Source organism: Xiphophorus maculatus, chromosome 12 (assembly GCF_002775205.1).
Source record: "Xiphophorus maculatus strain JP 163 A chromosome 12, X_maculatus-5.0-male, whole genome shotgun sequence".
In the NCBI taxonomy this organism is placed as follows: domain Eukaryota; kingdom Metazoa; phylum Chordata; class Actinopteri; order Cyprinodontiformes; family Poeciliidae; genus Xiphophorus; species Xiphophorus maculatus.
This window is the reverse complement of record NC_036454.1, coordinates 6004565-6020367: the sequence shown is the minus strand read 5'-3', so window position 1 is coordinate 6020367 and position 15803 is coordinate 6004565. Positions and strand designations below refer to the sequence as shown.

At 36.7% G+C, this 15803-nt stretch overlaps 1 protein-coding gene across 7 annotated transcripts in view; it reads right to left on the bottom strand.

The window, feature by feature from the left end:
- Positions 1 to 719: 719 nt before the first annotated feature.
- Positions 720 to 15803, bottom strand: part of ralgds (ral guanine nucleotide dissociation stimulator) — a 60053-nt gene continuing 44969 nt past the window's right edge. For 4 of the 7 annotated variants that reach the window (XM_023343763.1, XM_023343756.1, XM_023343760.1 and 1 more), the window contains 15 exons: positions 14634 to 14827; positions 14348 to 14472; positions 13495 to 13710; positions 13123 to 13226; positions 12963 to 13047; positions 9943 to 10020; positions 9113 to 9199; positions 8873 to 8905; positions 8652 to 8773; positions 7881 to 7976; positions 7571 to 7781; positions 7265 to 7339; positions 6482 to 6760; positions 5358 to 5472; positions 720 to 4365 (listed from right to left, as the gene is read on the bottom strand). In XM_023343763.1, coding sequence (XP_023199531.1) covers positions 4190 to 4365; positions 5358 to 5472; positions 6482 to 6760; positions 7265 to 7339; positions 7571 to 7781; positions 7881 to 7976; positions 8652 to 8773; positions 8873 to 8905; positions 9113 to 9199; positions 9943 to 10020; positions 12963 to 13047; positions 13123 to 13226; positions 13495 to 13710; positions 14348 to 14472; positions 14634 to 14827 — 1996 coding nt within the window. In that variant the 3' untranslated portion in view covers positions 720 to 4189. The remainder of the gene's footprint in view (positions 4366 to 5357; positions 5473 to 6481; positions 6761 to 7264; positions 7340 to 7570; positions 7782 to 7880; positions 7977 to 8651; positions 8774 to 8872; positions 8906 to 9112; positions 9200 to 9942; positions 10021 to 12962; positions 13048 to 13122; positions 13227 to 13494; positions 13711 to 14347; positions 14473 to 14633; positions 14828 to 15803) is intronic. The other 3 variants (XM_023343757.1, XM_023343759.1, XM_023343761.1) reach the window with 3 other exon arrangements.

Genomic DNA, 15803 nt, shown 5'->3' with positions numbered 1-15803 from the left:
AATGTAGATGCTAATCTCATATAGCAGTCTGTTACTGCAAAGCCGGAGAAGCCTCTGATTGACACTATTGTATTACATTCTTTTCAACAGGATGTTCATGGCTGTCAGTAATATAAAAATAAAACATAGTTTTTAAAAACTAAAAAATTCTGAGAATATTTTTCCAGCTCAACAATGAATCAAGCATGAAATATTTATAAAATAGTATTTAATGTTTTTTGTAGAAATAATTGTAGATCCAAAATTTCAAAAGGCTATTGCGTATTTTCCCTATTAGTAAAGAACCACTTTACTAATGTGCTTGGTTGAAAAAAAAACAGAAAAATATTCAGAATATTCTCAGCAATAAAAACATGATTTAGTTCACTCTGCATTTGAAAACATTTACTGTATTTACTCAAGGTGTTAACATATGTAAAACCAGATTTCTGTGTCTGCTTTAGTGTTTAATTCAATGGAAATATGTGGTCCTATCTACCATTAATTTCAAAGAAAATCAGAAATATCGATATGAAAAGATAAACATTTAGTGTGTTAGTTAACATTTTTATGTGAAGATTTTCACTTGTAGCTAATAGCTTTGTCCTAATTGAAAATATTTTGTGCAAAGATGGTTTAAATGAATTGTTAGTAAACTTTTCAAGCTCATTTACTCAGTTAAGTCCTAAAAAGACTAAGTAAATGTGTAAACAAAAATAAAATCCAAAAATGCCAAGATGTTATTTTAACTTTACAAACTTAATGTTTATTCGTATATACATGAATATATTAATCTATAACCAAGAGAGGAGAGAATGTACAATGCAAAACAAAATCTTTATATACAAATCAATAAATAAGACACAACCAAAAACAGTTTGTCAACACAAGGGCTTTTTGTTCATGAGAAAAAAAAAGTAAGACGAAAAAAATTGCTGTAAGAAAATCTTGAAATCCTTCAGTTAAAAGTGGAAAAATGGCACCAGGAAAAAAAAAAAAAAATTAACAAAAACAACCACATCACACCTGTTTCAATTGTTTTTTTTCTTCTTCATGTAAAACTGAATCATTATTTTTACTTATTTATTTTTTTGTTTTTAAACTCGCATAAAATCACGAAATTCATTTTCAACAAGGGGGACGACGACACACACACACACACACACACACACACACACACACACACACACACACACACACACACACACACACACAGTCCATCCACGGTCGGAAACACTCGGACGCTTTCTGGGAAAAACTGCTGGAGAAACAGAAACTCAAATTGTTTGAGGAGAATTTAGGAACATTAATAGTCAAGCAGTTTTTAGTTTATTTTCAGATAAGTGCTGAAAATAAACAAGAGAATTTTTTATAGTTGAGATATTTTTTGTCACATTTTCTTATTAAATCATTAGTCAGAATAGAACAGGAAACTTGAATAAAAACTGATAAATTGGTTCTTTTTATTACCAACATTATTTTTGGATATTTATTAATGAAACCGGAACATTTTTTAACTAGTGAATGTTTAAAATCTTTTACTTTTAGCTATAACTTTTTGATTTAATTCTAAAGGAAGGCATTTTGTATGGAGGCCCAAAAGTGCCACAATTCAATATACATTTCTTAATTATTAGTCATTAGGTTTCTTCATCTGACCTTATTTGTTCGGTTAGAGAAAATTAAACAAATAATGACTTAAAAATATAAAATTCCTGCTGGATAAATTCCTTAAAGTTCAGTTTCTGCATCAGTTTCAGCTTTCTTCAAGTTTCCCAGACAAACAAATTGAAACTAAATGGGTCCAGACGTGTTTTTTCCTTCTTAGTGTTCTCCCCCAAAGTAAACAGTAAACACAAAAGCTGAATAATTTCTCCCTCCCGCTGTGACGCTCAAAGGCAGACGCTTCCACGGTTTCCATTTTGTTTTTGGCACACAGTGGGGTCGGGTGCTGCTGCCTTCGCGGACAATACGAGCAAACGATCATCACGACAATAAATGGTTCACAGTGCCGATCGACGGGCGGAAAGGGGCAAAGGTCACAGTGTTTCACGACGACGACATCAAACGCATCCCGCCTCCCGCTCATCAACGTATTGCTTCTGCAGTGTGTTTGTTAGTAAATTTGTTAAAGTTGACGGTGCACAAATATAGCCGACAAAAAAAGGCAGGACAAACTGGACTTAGTGTTCTCTCGGGGTTTTTAGTGCTTTACTACAATTCCCAGAATGCTTGGCACCAAATTAAAACAGTGCAGATGCGGTGGAAAGAGATGTTTAGGGGTTATAAAACAACAAAAACTGAAAGGAAGCTGGAAAAAACAACGCGGTTTTCATGTGAGGAAAACACAAAAAAGAAGAGCGTCAGTTTGGATTTTTCCGTCACCGTCGCATCGGTTTGAGGTTTCCGTCCATGAAAATCCAGCGATTCATCTGGATTCAGAGAAACCGAAGCTTTAAGCGTCCTGCAGGATAAATCTGCAGCACATTTGGAAAGTTGTCGCTGAACGGATATGAAAGTTTGAGCCGCCATGTTGGAAAAAATAAAACGAAACCTGGGCAATGTTTGAGGATTCCCAGGAAAATAAGCTGATCATCTTTTAGTAAATATAAAATATGTTGATGCTTCTCCAGGGTTTTTGCACCAGTTTGGATTATTCAGATCAATAATATCAAGAAGAATAAATTATGCAAACTTTAGACCCACATTCAAAAAAATGTTTAAAATATAATTGATATCTTTTCACTTTTACTGATCTTATTAAATCATTAAATAGTTGTTAGAATATTGAAAATTAGAACAGAAAACTTGAATGAAAATATTGAGCTAAATTTGGTTGCATTTATTTTCCTTAACACTTTTTTTTTTGTCATACTTTTTTCCCCTATTTTTAGGTTTGCCCAAAATCATTTAATTTTTGTGTAGAATTCACTAACAGGAAGCATTTTGTATGGAAGGCCAAAAGTGCCACAATTCAATAAATTTAGGAGGTGTTAAATATTTAGATATGACTATTTAAGTAGAAGTAGAAATATAAATGTTAAAATTAACAAGAAAACTGATCTGCAGTTACTTTAATTCTTCAACAATTAAATGATCACATTTTTGAAATTTCTAAACTTTTTAATACAATAATTTTATAGTTCTGATTCAGCCAGTTGGCAGTTGGTGGAGCTAAAAAGGCCATAGATAAGCTGATTATGTGTCTATTTGACAGGTCACAGTGGATTGACTCATTAAAATAACATGATAGACTTCTTTTTATTTTAAGTGAGCAAGCGTTAAAATATGTTTTCTATTTATTTACTTATTTTTGGTATTTCTGGCTTTCCATAATGTCAAACTTGTTTATTTTTATTTAGGTCCAAATTCACTTTTTTAAAGCTGATGCTTCTGTTTTCTTTTTCCCAACATGGCGCCTAACGGTGGTCTGGACGAGGACGAAAGGGAAATTGTGAAGAAACAGCACCGTATCCGAGGTGCAAAAAAAGAAACACACAAAGCAAAATATAAAACATTAAAAAGTGTTGATATCATGAGTCTATTAACAAAAATCACAGGGTCCTTTTTCAGAACAATATACTGCACAGACTGGGTTGTTCATATTTACACTCTGTTCAGTCTGTGTGAAGTGCGATCGCGCTGCGGCGGCATCCTCCACCATGTAGTGGTTACGATCTGGTAATAAAAGACGGAAACTGAGGCGTGATATTCATGGCTGTGTTCACTGGATTTTGACACCATTTTCTCTTTTTTGTGAACACTGCAGCGTTCAGACGAGCGTCTCTTCCTCCATGTTCTGCTGTAAAATCCCGACTGAATCTCTCTATGGTGATCCGTCGGTTCTAGGAAGATGGCAGAAAGGTCTGACCCGAGGATTAAAAAGTGAAGGTGCAAAGATTCCCTTCGCTGACGCTGAGATGTAAACGCTTGTAAACAAAATGTGACGCATCAGGAGGTTTGAATGTTTCCTCCAAACCAGGAGGATGATGATGAAGAGTCCAAGTATCGTCCAAAGCGAAGGTTTTTTTCCCCCATCCACTTTCCTGAGTTTGCAGCTTTCATGAAAACAAACTCTGATTTTTTAAGGAGGGTCCTGAAGAAGCAACACATCCAGTTAAGTGCTAAAGTGCCACAGAAAAGTCCCGTCTCCGCCTCCATCCAAACCAAAACCTGGACGCTTCGGGTTGGTTCGTCTCTCCTAAGAGTCTCAGAAAATCCCTTTTGCGATCTTCAGTCCCTTCTGTTTCATGCGAGGCAGCGTCGAACTGGCCACGTTCTTGGCCCGCACCGGCCGGGCCGAGCCACGCTTCTTCAGCACAAAATCGTAGTTGGCAGTAGAGTTCATGGCGTAGAAGACATTGGCGTTGTCCGGGATCCGGAGCTCTGCAGAACGGAAGGAAACGGAGCAACGTCAGATTTCAAAGCCCAGTTTGTTGGATTATTTTTATTGGGCTGGTTCTGGAGTAATCTGTATATCCCAACAAAACTAGAATAGTCTATTGTTTAGTAACTCAAATCCAGAATTTATTAATGATACACGCAAAAAAAAGCTAGCCAGCTGGCAAGGTATGTTAGCAGCTAGCTAGCCGTAGTCACAGAAAGCAATGAAGAAGTCTGATTGTGACTCAAGCGTTTGCCTGACAGAAAAGTCCTGCGACAAAAAAAAAAAAAGAATATACAAGATTAAATAGGCAAAATTTAAGATCTATGATTAACATACTAAAGGCCAACTTACTTTTTAAAAAGTTAAGTTATTTTAAGGCCTTAATTTAAATTTAAGACTTTTTAAAAGGGAAGATAGGTGCGCTAAATGTTTTCAAAGTTAGCAAAAGGACTAAGCTAAAACTTAGCTCTGTTATTAGCTTCTCTAACTGGTTACTTTCACAGGATTGTTCTGGTTTGACTGGCCAGATTCCTTCTTATAAATGAAGAAAAGCAGCAAAATGCTGCCATCACTATGTGTCATTTTGGGGATAGAATATTCAAAGTAATGTACAGTTTTATTATAAGTACTTCCTGAGTTGGAAAAACATGATAGTTTAGTCACTAAAAGACTTTGCTCAATTACAATAACTGCAAGAGCGAAAAATTATTTTAGTCAGTTGTCATTTTCTCTTTAAGCTTCAAATTCTTGAAATCTGCTGCCATTTTGACTAAGAACTATTACATCTTTGAACTGTTTCAGGAAATCACAAACAATTATTACAAGATCATTTTAATTATTTTTAAATTAACTGTTTTTATATGTAATATTTTTCTGACGAACGTGACTTTTTATGAATGCTTATTGTAAATTACGCTACTTTTAGCCACACATTGAAACAATCATGTGTGTTTTAAATCTTATTTGTCAGCATTTCTGAAACCCTGCTCACCTTTGTCCTCTGATATCTTCTGCATCAGCTCGTAGTCCTCTGTTTTCTCCCGCTCCAGGTTGTGTTTGATCATCGCCTTCCTGATCACCGCCGGAGTTTTGTCTTGACTCGTCACCTGAAAACACATCAAGCGTTTATTACTCCCTTAACCCGACTTCTACCCAGATAAACCCAAACGTTTTCACGCCACAGCCCCCCTAACGGTGTCTGGCCGAGGAATCCCTTTGAAAACTCACAGACAATGCCACAAAATAATTACATTGTTCATCATAAATGTTGCCTCGTAACTTCTCATTTTTGAGTTCTGTGTTGGAAAATTTTATGAGGCAACTTATTATTTCTATTAATCTGATGTTGAATATATTACCAGATACAATTTTCTGTCACAACCCCCTCGTTTGATAAGGAAATGTATAACATTATAAATTTCATTTAATCTCCACAGTTTTCTCGTAAGAAAGTTTTCACGCTTGCTACTCTAGCTTGAGAGGAAAGCAACTTGATAAATCTAACTGGTACCCAATCAGACAAATGAGCGTGGGAAATAACATTTTCCTGAATTTCTTCCCCTCTGTGGGACAATAGAGGCTTTTTATAGCCACTATCTCCATTTTCAATAAGTTATTTGAATTTTTTTTTGTACAATAATTGAAAAACTGCAGAAGACGATTAGGGCCACTTTTTTCTTAAAATTCTGGAAAAAAATGTAAAAGATTCTGGAACAAAATGTCAATATTCTGATCATTTTGAGAAAAAAATGTGAAATTCTGAGAGAAAAGTTAGAATTCTGAGAAAACATTAACATTTTGAGAAAAAGTAAAAAATCTAAGAAAAAAGTCAAAATTCTGGGAAAAAGTCATAATTCTGAGGTGAAAGTCAGAATTATGTTTTCTAATCTTCTTCTATAAAAAACAGGTTACATTTATAAAAAAATTAAAATTTATGATTTAAAACTTTATTGGATTTCTTTCATTTTAACTCCTGTTTTCCCCTCATCTTCCCTTCAACCTTCTGAGGTCCCCCTACGACACCTGTTGGTCCCCCAGCGACCCTCGCTCCCCCTATTTGAAAACCACTGAGATAAACAACAGATTCCCGCACTTTCCTCCCATCTTTGGTCTCACCAGGATGCTCTTGTACATGTTGCCGTTCTCCACGTCCAGCGAGACCCGGATGATGCAGCAGTCGTCCACCTGCTGGTTGTAGAGCGGCAGCGACAGCGTCGAGTAGTTGGACACGGCCGACACCGAGCGTTTGTGCGAGCGCGAGGCGGACAGCGGCGTGGAGGAGGAGACCGAAGACGAGGAGGTGCTGCTGGAGCCCGAGGCCGAGCCAGAGCTGGAGCCCATCCCCGACGTGTCCAGGGAGGACAGAGACGTGCATTCCCAGAACTGAGGGGGACACTGCACAAGTGTTACTGACTTTAGAGATAGAATGTTTCTCTGATGCAACAATATTAGGGCTGAAACAATTAATCAGATAAAATTTTCATGTAAAAAATATATTAATATAAAATTACATTTCAGATAAATTTATTTTATAACCAAGCATGCAAAAAATTGTCATTTCTACACAATCTAAACAAAATTCATAGTCTTTCAGACATTAGAAATGTAAAACATTTTAACAACTCATCTTACCAAGTATTTTTGGTCTAGTTTCTAGTGCAAATATCTTACTACCCTTGAAATTAGATAAAACCAACTTACAAGAACATTTTCAGCAAGATATAAGAGCTTGTTTTAAGTAAATAACTCCTTAATATTGATTTAAAATATTCTTATTCCATTGGCAGATAGTTTCACTAATAAGATCTTTCCCATATTATAAGTGAAATAATCTGCCAATGGAATAACAACTTTTTTCGAAGAGTAGATGATTTGAAGAACAAAATATTAAAGCGTTACCGTTGAGGTCGTGTCTGCAGCTGGAGCTTCTCTCCCCAAAGCAGACACGGTGAGCTTCACCGACGGAGTCGACGTCTGAAAACAAAAACATGTTGAAAGCCGTTTTAAAGGGCAGGTTTCACGTAAACAGCCATGTAGTACCATTTTATAGCATAATTAAGTAACTATGTTACCATTTATTTACCATTCAACAGTTATTCTAAAAATCGTGCATATGACTTAAAAAACCAACATAAACTTGGGCTTCTGTCTCTTTCTGAAACTCTACCTATGTACGTAACACTTCAAATATTTCCCTCCACTCACCTTCCTCTCGTGTCCCTCCGGTGAATCCGACAGGAAGCTGGTGTTCACGTCCTCCAGGTCGGAACCGCTGGAGCTGACGGACGTGACGCTGAGGGCGTCGCCGCTGTCCCCGCCGCCGCCGCCCCCCTGGTACGGCCTGTAGTGGGAGTGATCGAACGACTTTGAATGGGAGCCGGCACCGCCGCTGCAGCCGGCCTCCGTCAGCTGCCGGCTGGACACAGAACAGCAACAGGAAGTGGAAGAATAAGTCTCCAGGAAGACACAAACAACAGATGCAGAAAAATTTGAAGAAGAGCTGAGTGTGACTGACTCGCTCCATCGTTTCATGATCCCGCCGTTCTTCTTGGCTCTGAGGGTGTTGCTGGCCGACTCCGACAAAGGTTCGATCTCACAGGACAGATTATAGCTGCAGAAAAGAAAATTAACACCAAAATTCAGCTTGTTTACACATTTGGGAGGCTTTAGTTAAACTCTGGAAAGACATAATAGCTAAAATAAGCTTAGAGACATAATGAGACTAGAGCTGCAGCTATCAATTATTTTAGTAATCTCATGAAGGTTTGTCATTTAATCACTCAAGTCATTTTAGAACAAAATTAGAGTTACATATGCAAATAAACAAATAGTTTTAAAATAAAATGGTACAACTTTACAGTAAGGCTCCCTTTGCAGATGGATATGTTATCTATTAATCTATGAAGACTTTATACAACTGTTTATTATGCATTAATTAAGGATGAAAAGGCAACTATATGCTAAAAAAACTATGCTTACAAATGCTTATTGTGCTTACAAGGTGGTCTGAAATGTTTAGCATAATAACTCTAGATAAAATACAGATGAACAGCCGTTTCCAAATGGGAGATAGCCCTCATGTTTTACAAACTACTTGACATTTAAAGTTTATTTGCAAGTTACAAAGTGTTAAATTTATGTTAATTTTTGTTCTTATTATGGTTTCAAAATGTGGATGAAAACACCAATAAAGTCTACAGAAAACTATTTGATCTGGAGAAACTTTGGACCACCATGCACCATCATGTTTCATTTTAAAAAGGACAATATTTAATAAGCTAATAACCTTTCTGCCTCGCTGAGTTTCTCCACGGCTGCGAACCACTCTCTGAAGTGGCTTTCCTGAGTGAAGCTGTAGTTGTTGGAGGCCAACTGGAGAAGTTTGATCTGAGCAATAACCTCAAACTCCTGCAAAAAAAACCCCCAAAAAATAAAAAATAAAAATCTAACGATTCAAAAATCATTTTTAATCTATCAGAAGCTTTGAAACAGGAAAAACAAAATTACCTTTCTCCTCTTCTCGAAGTTAATCAGACCACCCTGAAAAAAAAACAGGCGAATAAAAACTTCAGCAACGTCAGAAAATGAAACAGGAGTTTAAAATTATTTTGGTGCCATTTTTTCACCCTGCAACAATGACTTGTTCTTTTTCTTTCCACAAAAACATGCCATAAATTTAAAAATCAAAACTCAGCACCTAAAGAACTTGTGGGAGGATGTACAAACAGAAAAAACAAAATGGCTGACCTCTGTGTAATCCTTCATGGCAGTGTCCATCATCACCAGGTCCGTTAGGAATGTTCCCAAATAAGGGATGGTCCCCTGCATGACTCCCTGTTCACAGAGGGATAATTACTGACACTTTATTCTCCAACACAGACTCAAACATGCAACACATAAATAATTTAAAGATTATCTACGTAAACATAACGAATCATTAGAGACAAAAACACTCTTTTGCAAGTTTAAGGTACAGACAAGAAAATAAAAATAATTCAGAATATTACAAGAATAAACTTGAAATAAAAAATAAATTCAAAATTATATGAGAATAAAGTTGTAGTATTATGAGAATACATTTATGACTTTATTCTTGTTTTATTTTGACTTTATTCTCGTAATATTATGAATTCTTGTAATTTTAAGAATGTATTCTCATAATTTTGACTTAATTCTTGAAATATAACTTCATTCTTTTATTATTATGAATTTATTCCAATAATTGTATGCATTTATTCTTGAACTTTGATTTATTCTCGTAATTTTATTCATTTATTCTTGAAATATGACTTTATCCTCATTTTATTGCAACTTTCTTGTATTATTTTGACTTTATTCTCATAATATCACACCTTTATTCTTATTATTACTGTATTCTCATAATATGATTTCATTCTCATAATTTTATTGTTTTGTACTTTGTATGTCCATAATATGCTGCCATAAGATCTAGAGTGAAACAAGGAATCATCAGATTGAGCACAGTAACATCACCCGCCACTAGATGGCACTAATACTGTTTCTCAGTGTTTTCTGAGGTTCATCGACAGCTTTTGTTCACGTGAATAGGGTCTCACCAAGTCTCTCTGCTGCTGGTGTCTCCTCTGAGCTCGTTTGGGGTTGATTTCTAAAGTTGCAAACTTTGAGGTTCCCTCCTACAGAAACAACAACATGTTCATGTTTTAGCAACTTTTCATCTGTTGGGAGTTTTCTAGGTTTTAAAAGCATAGCATGCACAAACTTCCACTCGAACACATTTGCTCCGTTCACCTTTAATTCAGTTCATTCTATGAAGTAATCGCAGAAGTGTTGTGTCTGGTGCATTGATCTCAACTACCATCTTTTTGAAGGACAATTTTGTTTAACAAGACAATTTTCTCATGTTATATGTGACAATCTGCCAGTGGATCTAGAACTTTTCCATCAAAATTAAAAAATTATTCACTTAAAACTCCTATATTTTGCTGAGTAGTTACTTATAAGTTAGTTTGTCTTGTTTTACGTGTACTAAGATATTTAAACTAGAAACTACACCAAAAGTACTTGGTAAGAGTTTGTGTTTTTGCAGTGTTGAAATTCAAGTATTTTCAAGGATTTAAAGTATTCCATGATGCCTGCTAATGAGGTCATTGAGTTAAAGGAAATAAACTAGTTCAGGGTTGGTTTATGAGACTGAACAAAAAGGGAAAATCTGTTGACCCTTGGAAAGAAAAATTCCTGAGAGAGTCGCTGAGGCTCTGTTTACATGCAGCCTGGACCGAGGAGATAGAGAGAAAAGGAGGCGACGCCCTGACGTCCGACCATCAGCGGCGTTATCTACAGGGTTTCCTCCCTCTGACGTCAGCAAGGATTCCCTCACAGGAGGCCCCCGCTTTAAGCTCTCAGGTTACACAAAAATGCAATCCTGAGTTCACGTCAGCTTTCCTGGAACTGCAGATTGTTGCTAACAGGAAAACTGTTCCAGATGTTCAGGCTGAAAAACATCTGCAGCAAAAACCTGATTCTGATTTTCCCTGTGTCCAGCTGGGCAGCTTGGACCAAATAAAACAGACACAAACCTTACTTAAGTCAATGGAAACCAGGATTTTATAAACTGCTGGTTTAATTAATGTTTCATATCAGTAGAAATCAATAATTATTACTCAGTGTTTTTGTTTTAAATATCTGACTTTTCCCGTTTTATCCAAAGTTTTCACTCCACACTGTTGTTTTTTTATTTTTAATCAGTTATTACAGTGGCGGAACTTTAAACTGCTGCTGCGGCGGCAGTTACTCAACGGGCTGTTGCTAGGTAACCAAAGAATGAGTGAGTTGCTAAGTAATCAAAGAATGAGTGAGTTGCTAAGTAACCAAAGAATGAGTGAGTTAGTTGGTTCATTCCACCAACGCAGCTTTACTCTGCCTTTATTAGGCCTGTTGAGATATGCAATAAGTCAATTAATCGCACAATAAATTAAAACGAGGTTAATAATTTCCATTTGTGCAATTTATTATTTTTCTCTTTTTCTACCAAAAACTGAATGACAAAAGTCTTCAGTCTCAATTAGCCCGTTTTTCTGAAGGACAACTTTGACTTCATAACTCATTTTATTTAGTCGTTTCTATTGTTTTGTTTATTTATTTTGGAAATTTAAAATATCTTCCAGTTCTTGTGTTAAATGTTCATTAGAATTTAAAGTTTATTGATCTTTGAAAATGTGTTCTTGCATCATTATGCCATTAGCACTGAACTGCTTTTTTCTTTTTTTCCCCATTTTTTTCTCCGAAGAGTTTTTGAGGCGCTAGTGGCTCCTATTTTTTGTGACAGTAGGCAGACAGGAAAGAGGGTTTCATGCGGGAAAGGTCGCCAGGACCAGCAGTCGAACCCACGATGTCCGCGTCGAGGACTAAGGCCTCCAAACGTGGGGCGTGCTAACCCCCCTGCGCCACCACAGCACGCCCCCTGAACTGCTTTAAAATGGTCTCAAAAACAACAATATTATCATTTATTGCATTAACATCTGGGACAGTTTGTTACTGTGACAGGCCTTTGCCTACATCTCCCAGAATGCTGAGCGATTCTGGATTGGATTTTATTGAAATTATTGAATATTCCGTAAGATGTTTTATCTATTGATACTTATCAAATCTCTATCAGAATATATATTGTTATTGATTTATTGCACAGGCTTTTCTATAAGTCTAAATTAAATTTAAAAAAAAAAGTCTAGTAAGTTTTATTTAGACCAATAAACTAGAAACTATATTTACTGACAAAAAAAACTTGATAGAAATAGCTGAGTTTTATTTGGAATAAAGTAAAATTCAGCTGTAATTAAACTGCTAAATGGCATCAGGGAAGTTCAGATCCGACCCAGAACTTGGCTCAGATCCACAGCAACACCAAATGTTCTGCAGGATGTTCTCTTACAGCCGCAGCAAAGTGACGAGGTCACATCCTGCTGCTATCCGCTCAGCTGTTGGGGGTCCAAGTTGCGCAATGCACACTGACTGATTAATATGTCTAGGACAAAAACATGGATTAGCTGTAATTTTAATGCTGAAATTAGACCTTATAATTTCATAATTTCAACCAACATTTAAAGGTGACCTCTTTGAAAATCATTAGTGGAGCCTCCTGCACAACCAACAGAAAATGTGGTTTTTGGATGGTAAGTAAATAAGAAAACGTTCGTCTTTTCCAGCAGAAATTGTACAGTGCATACAGCGGTACAACCAGCCGACCAAACGTACAGGAGCTCAGCTTGGGTTGCTGAGGTGACGGGCAGAACTCTACTGGGGTTGCTAGGTAATGGGCATTCCAGAGGTTTTTGAAATGGCTCATTTTCACCAAAAAAAGCTAAGAAACGACTGGGTGCTTTCTTCTAAAGTGCTTGTAATGGAATTATGAAAACGTACAAAACGTCAACTTTGCATTAAATATCTTAAAGGTACCATTTAAGATATTGATGTAACACCAACAACATAGAAAAACCCACCAAACTATGAGTTGCCAGTGACATTTTTTGATTAATTTGGATTAATTTCTAGGCAAGTATTACTTGTCTCATTTCTCTCAAGCATTTTTATTCTGTGGTGTTTAAAAGACGAGACTCACCTTCACCAGCAGCTCTCTACTCAAGGAATAGTTATTGTCATCCGAGAAGATTTCGGAAAGCTCTCTGAAGGTCCGGACGCTTTCCCTGTGAATAGAAGCAGAAACCAGAGTCAGAAATCCCCTCAGGAAAGACCCGTCCAAGTCCAGAGTCCAAACCTACCGAGCGACTTCGTCCCAGGTCCTCTTCAGGCGGTGGATGGAGTTGCACTGCAGGGCAGAGAGGATCGCTCGCAAAGAGGAGAAGTTCTTCAAGATCCGACATTCCTGATGGGAACAACGATCCGGTGAGACAAACGGAAACAGCAACTCTGAAGCAGCTTAACTGCTTAAAGTTAATCCAGTCACAATAAGCAATAAATCAATTAATGTCATGATAAATTAAAATGGTCACGATAAATTCCATCAACAGTCATTATTTTCTGAAATGCAGTTTTGGTCAACGAGTCTCCATAATCCATTTTAATTACAGTTGTTTTTGTTAGTTTATTTTGCATATTTGAAATGTTTTCCGGTTCCAGGTGGTGCGGCTTACCCGCGCCACATCGATCCACCTCTCGATGAGCCGGGCTCTCTGGTTGGGCTTCAGCGCCGGGTTGCTCAGGCAGGTGGTGATCACACAGTTGGTCACCGAGTTGAACTGGGCCACAGTGGCTCGGATGGTGGGAGCTAGGTGCTCCTTGCCCTTCTTGTCCCGCTGAGACCAAATGCCACCCAGGCAGTGGTATGGCACCACCTTCTTGAACAGATCCTGAACACGCAGGAAGACACAGAGAAAAAAATGGATTTAATCAGTTTTGCTTCTCATGTTATGAGATAGAATTTGATATTTTAATTAATCTGAATAGCTGACATGCAGAACAATTCAGAAATACTCAATTTTTCCACTTTATCAGAGTCATTACTAGCTTTAATTGCCGTCCAGTCTTTTTTTTCCTACAGTAAAACCTAAGAAAGTTTCAATCCAGTATTATATTAATTTGATTTTAATTTGTTCTCAGTGTAGAGGCATTTTAAAAAATCAATATGTTTACCTAATGGGTGATAAGAAAAGATTATTTTTATATAAAGTAATTTTACAAAAGAAGACATAGTTGATCTTCAATAATTCTTTAAGCAGTTTTTCAGTTTTTAATGAAACAACTGCATTGAATTTCCACAACAAAATGACACTTAATGTGGCAGTAAGGTCATTTGATTTTCAGAGGGGGAAAAAACCTAGAAAACCTTAAGCTGTCTGTAAACGCAGCTCCATTTCTAATTAAAATGAAGAACTATTTTCCCTCTTGGATCAGACAGTTTCCATTAAAGTCAACAAAACTCCTGCACCTGATTTTCAGACGTCAACGTGAATAAATCTGCTGACGAGGGAAGGAAACCCTGCTCACCGCGTCCATGAGCGTGAACTGCTCCGCCACCATGATGGGGTCAAACGACAGGAAGCTGAAAGCAGGAAGCTCGTCCTCAAAGCCGCTCTCTTCCTGAGTGGCGAACGGGCAGCCGATGTGTTCCCCTGAACAAAAAAAAAAAAAACGGCAGAAAAATACAATTTTTATAAAAAACGCTGCATCCATCTGAGCTTGATCTAAGCCCTGCTCATCTAAAACTCATCTACATCTGTTTTTATCATTTTAAATAAATAAATCCCTCTCTTCTCCTGTCCTGCCTTCATACCATCGGGATCGGGCTCACACTGCTGTCGCCGGTGGAAGTGGGCCAGCAGGTTGCGGGCCCGGCGCTCCAGGTCCGAGCCGGGAAAGTGGAGGTGGAGGTAGGCCAGGAGTTGGTGCAGACATTCGTAGTTCGGAGGGCTCCAGAAATCCTCGGAGTACTGGTCCAACCACGCGCCCAGGATGGATGAGACGGTGCTGAAACACACAAGTAACGTCATTAAACAACAATCTGGTGACACATTCACTGCAAAAACACAAAATATTTCATTCTAGGTTAAACTGCAAATGTCTTAATACTTAGAATAAGGCAAAACTAACTTACAAGTAACTTTTCTGCAAAAAGTAGGAGCTTGTTTTGAGTAAGTAATTTCTTAATATTGATTAAAACGTACGAGTTTCACTGGAAGATGAATTCTTTATTAAATGGGGAAAGTATTTTGTTCCAAGTGAAATAATCTAAGGAATTATTTACTTAAAACAAGCTCCTATAATTGCAAGTTAGCTTTGTCTTTTTTAAAGTGTACAAAAATATTTGCACTAGATATTTGCTTAGGAAAGTTTTGAGTTTTCTGCCGTGTTGACCTGGGGCTTAATAATAAAATCTCAGATGATTTTTTTTTATAGATCCGATTTGTATCTATTTTTATTTTTTTTAATTATTTATTTTGCTCACTTTCTTTTCTAAAAAAAGAAATTCCCAAAAATATTCTCAAAAATATATATTAGGGACAAAAATTATGAGAATTTTGGTTTAATTACAATAAAGTCTTCTTATTAGCAGGAAAAAAAAATGCAATTTTACCATAAAATACTTGTTAAAATTATGAGAAAAAGTTTTTTTAATGAGAAAAAATTCTAAACATTCCTCATTTTACATTTATTATTGGAGTTTTCCTGACATTATGAATTTATTCTTGTATTATTTTGATTTTATCTTGGGTTTTTTTTTTCAACTTTATTGTCAAACTACTGTATTCTTGTAATATTATGACTTTATTTTTGTAATGAAAGGAAAAAAACATCATAACCTGGCCTTTATATTTTGTTATACAGTTGACCCGAATTCAAATAAATGGAAGCTGTAAAACATGCATGGTAAACAAGATGGCCACCTTAAGCATGCTGACATCGCTCTGAACTGTGGAAACCCAAACAAATGCATTGGTGGAAG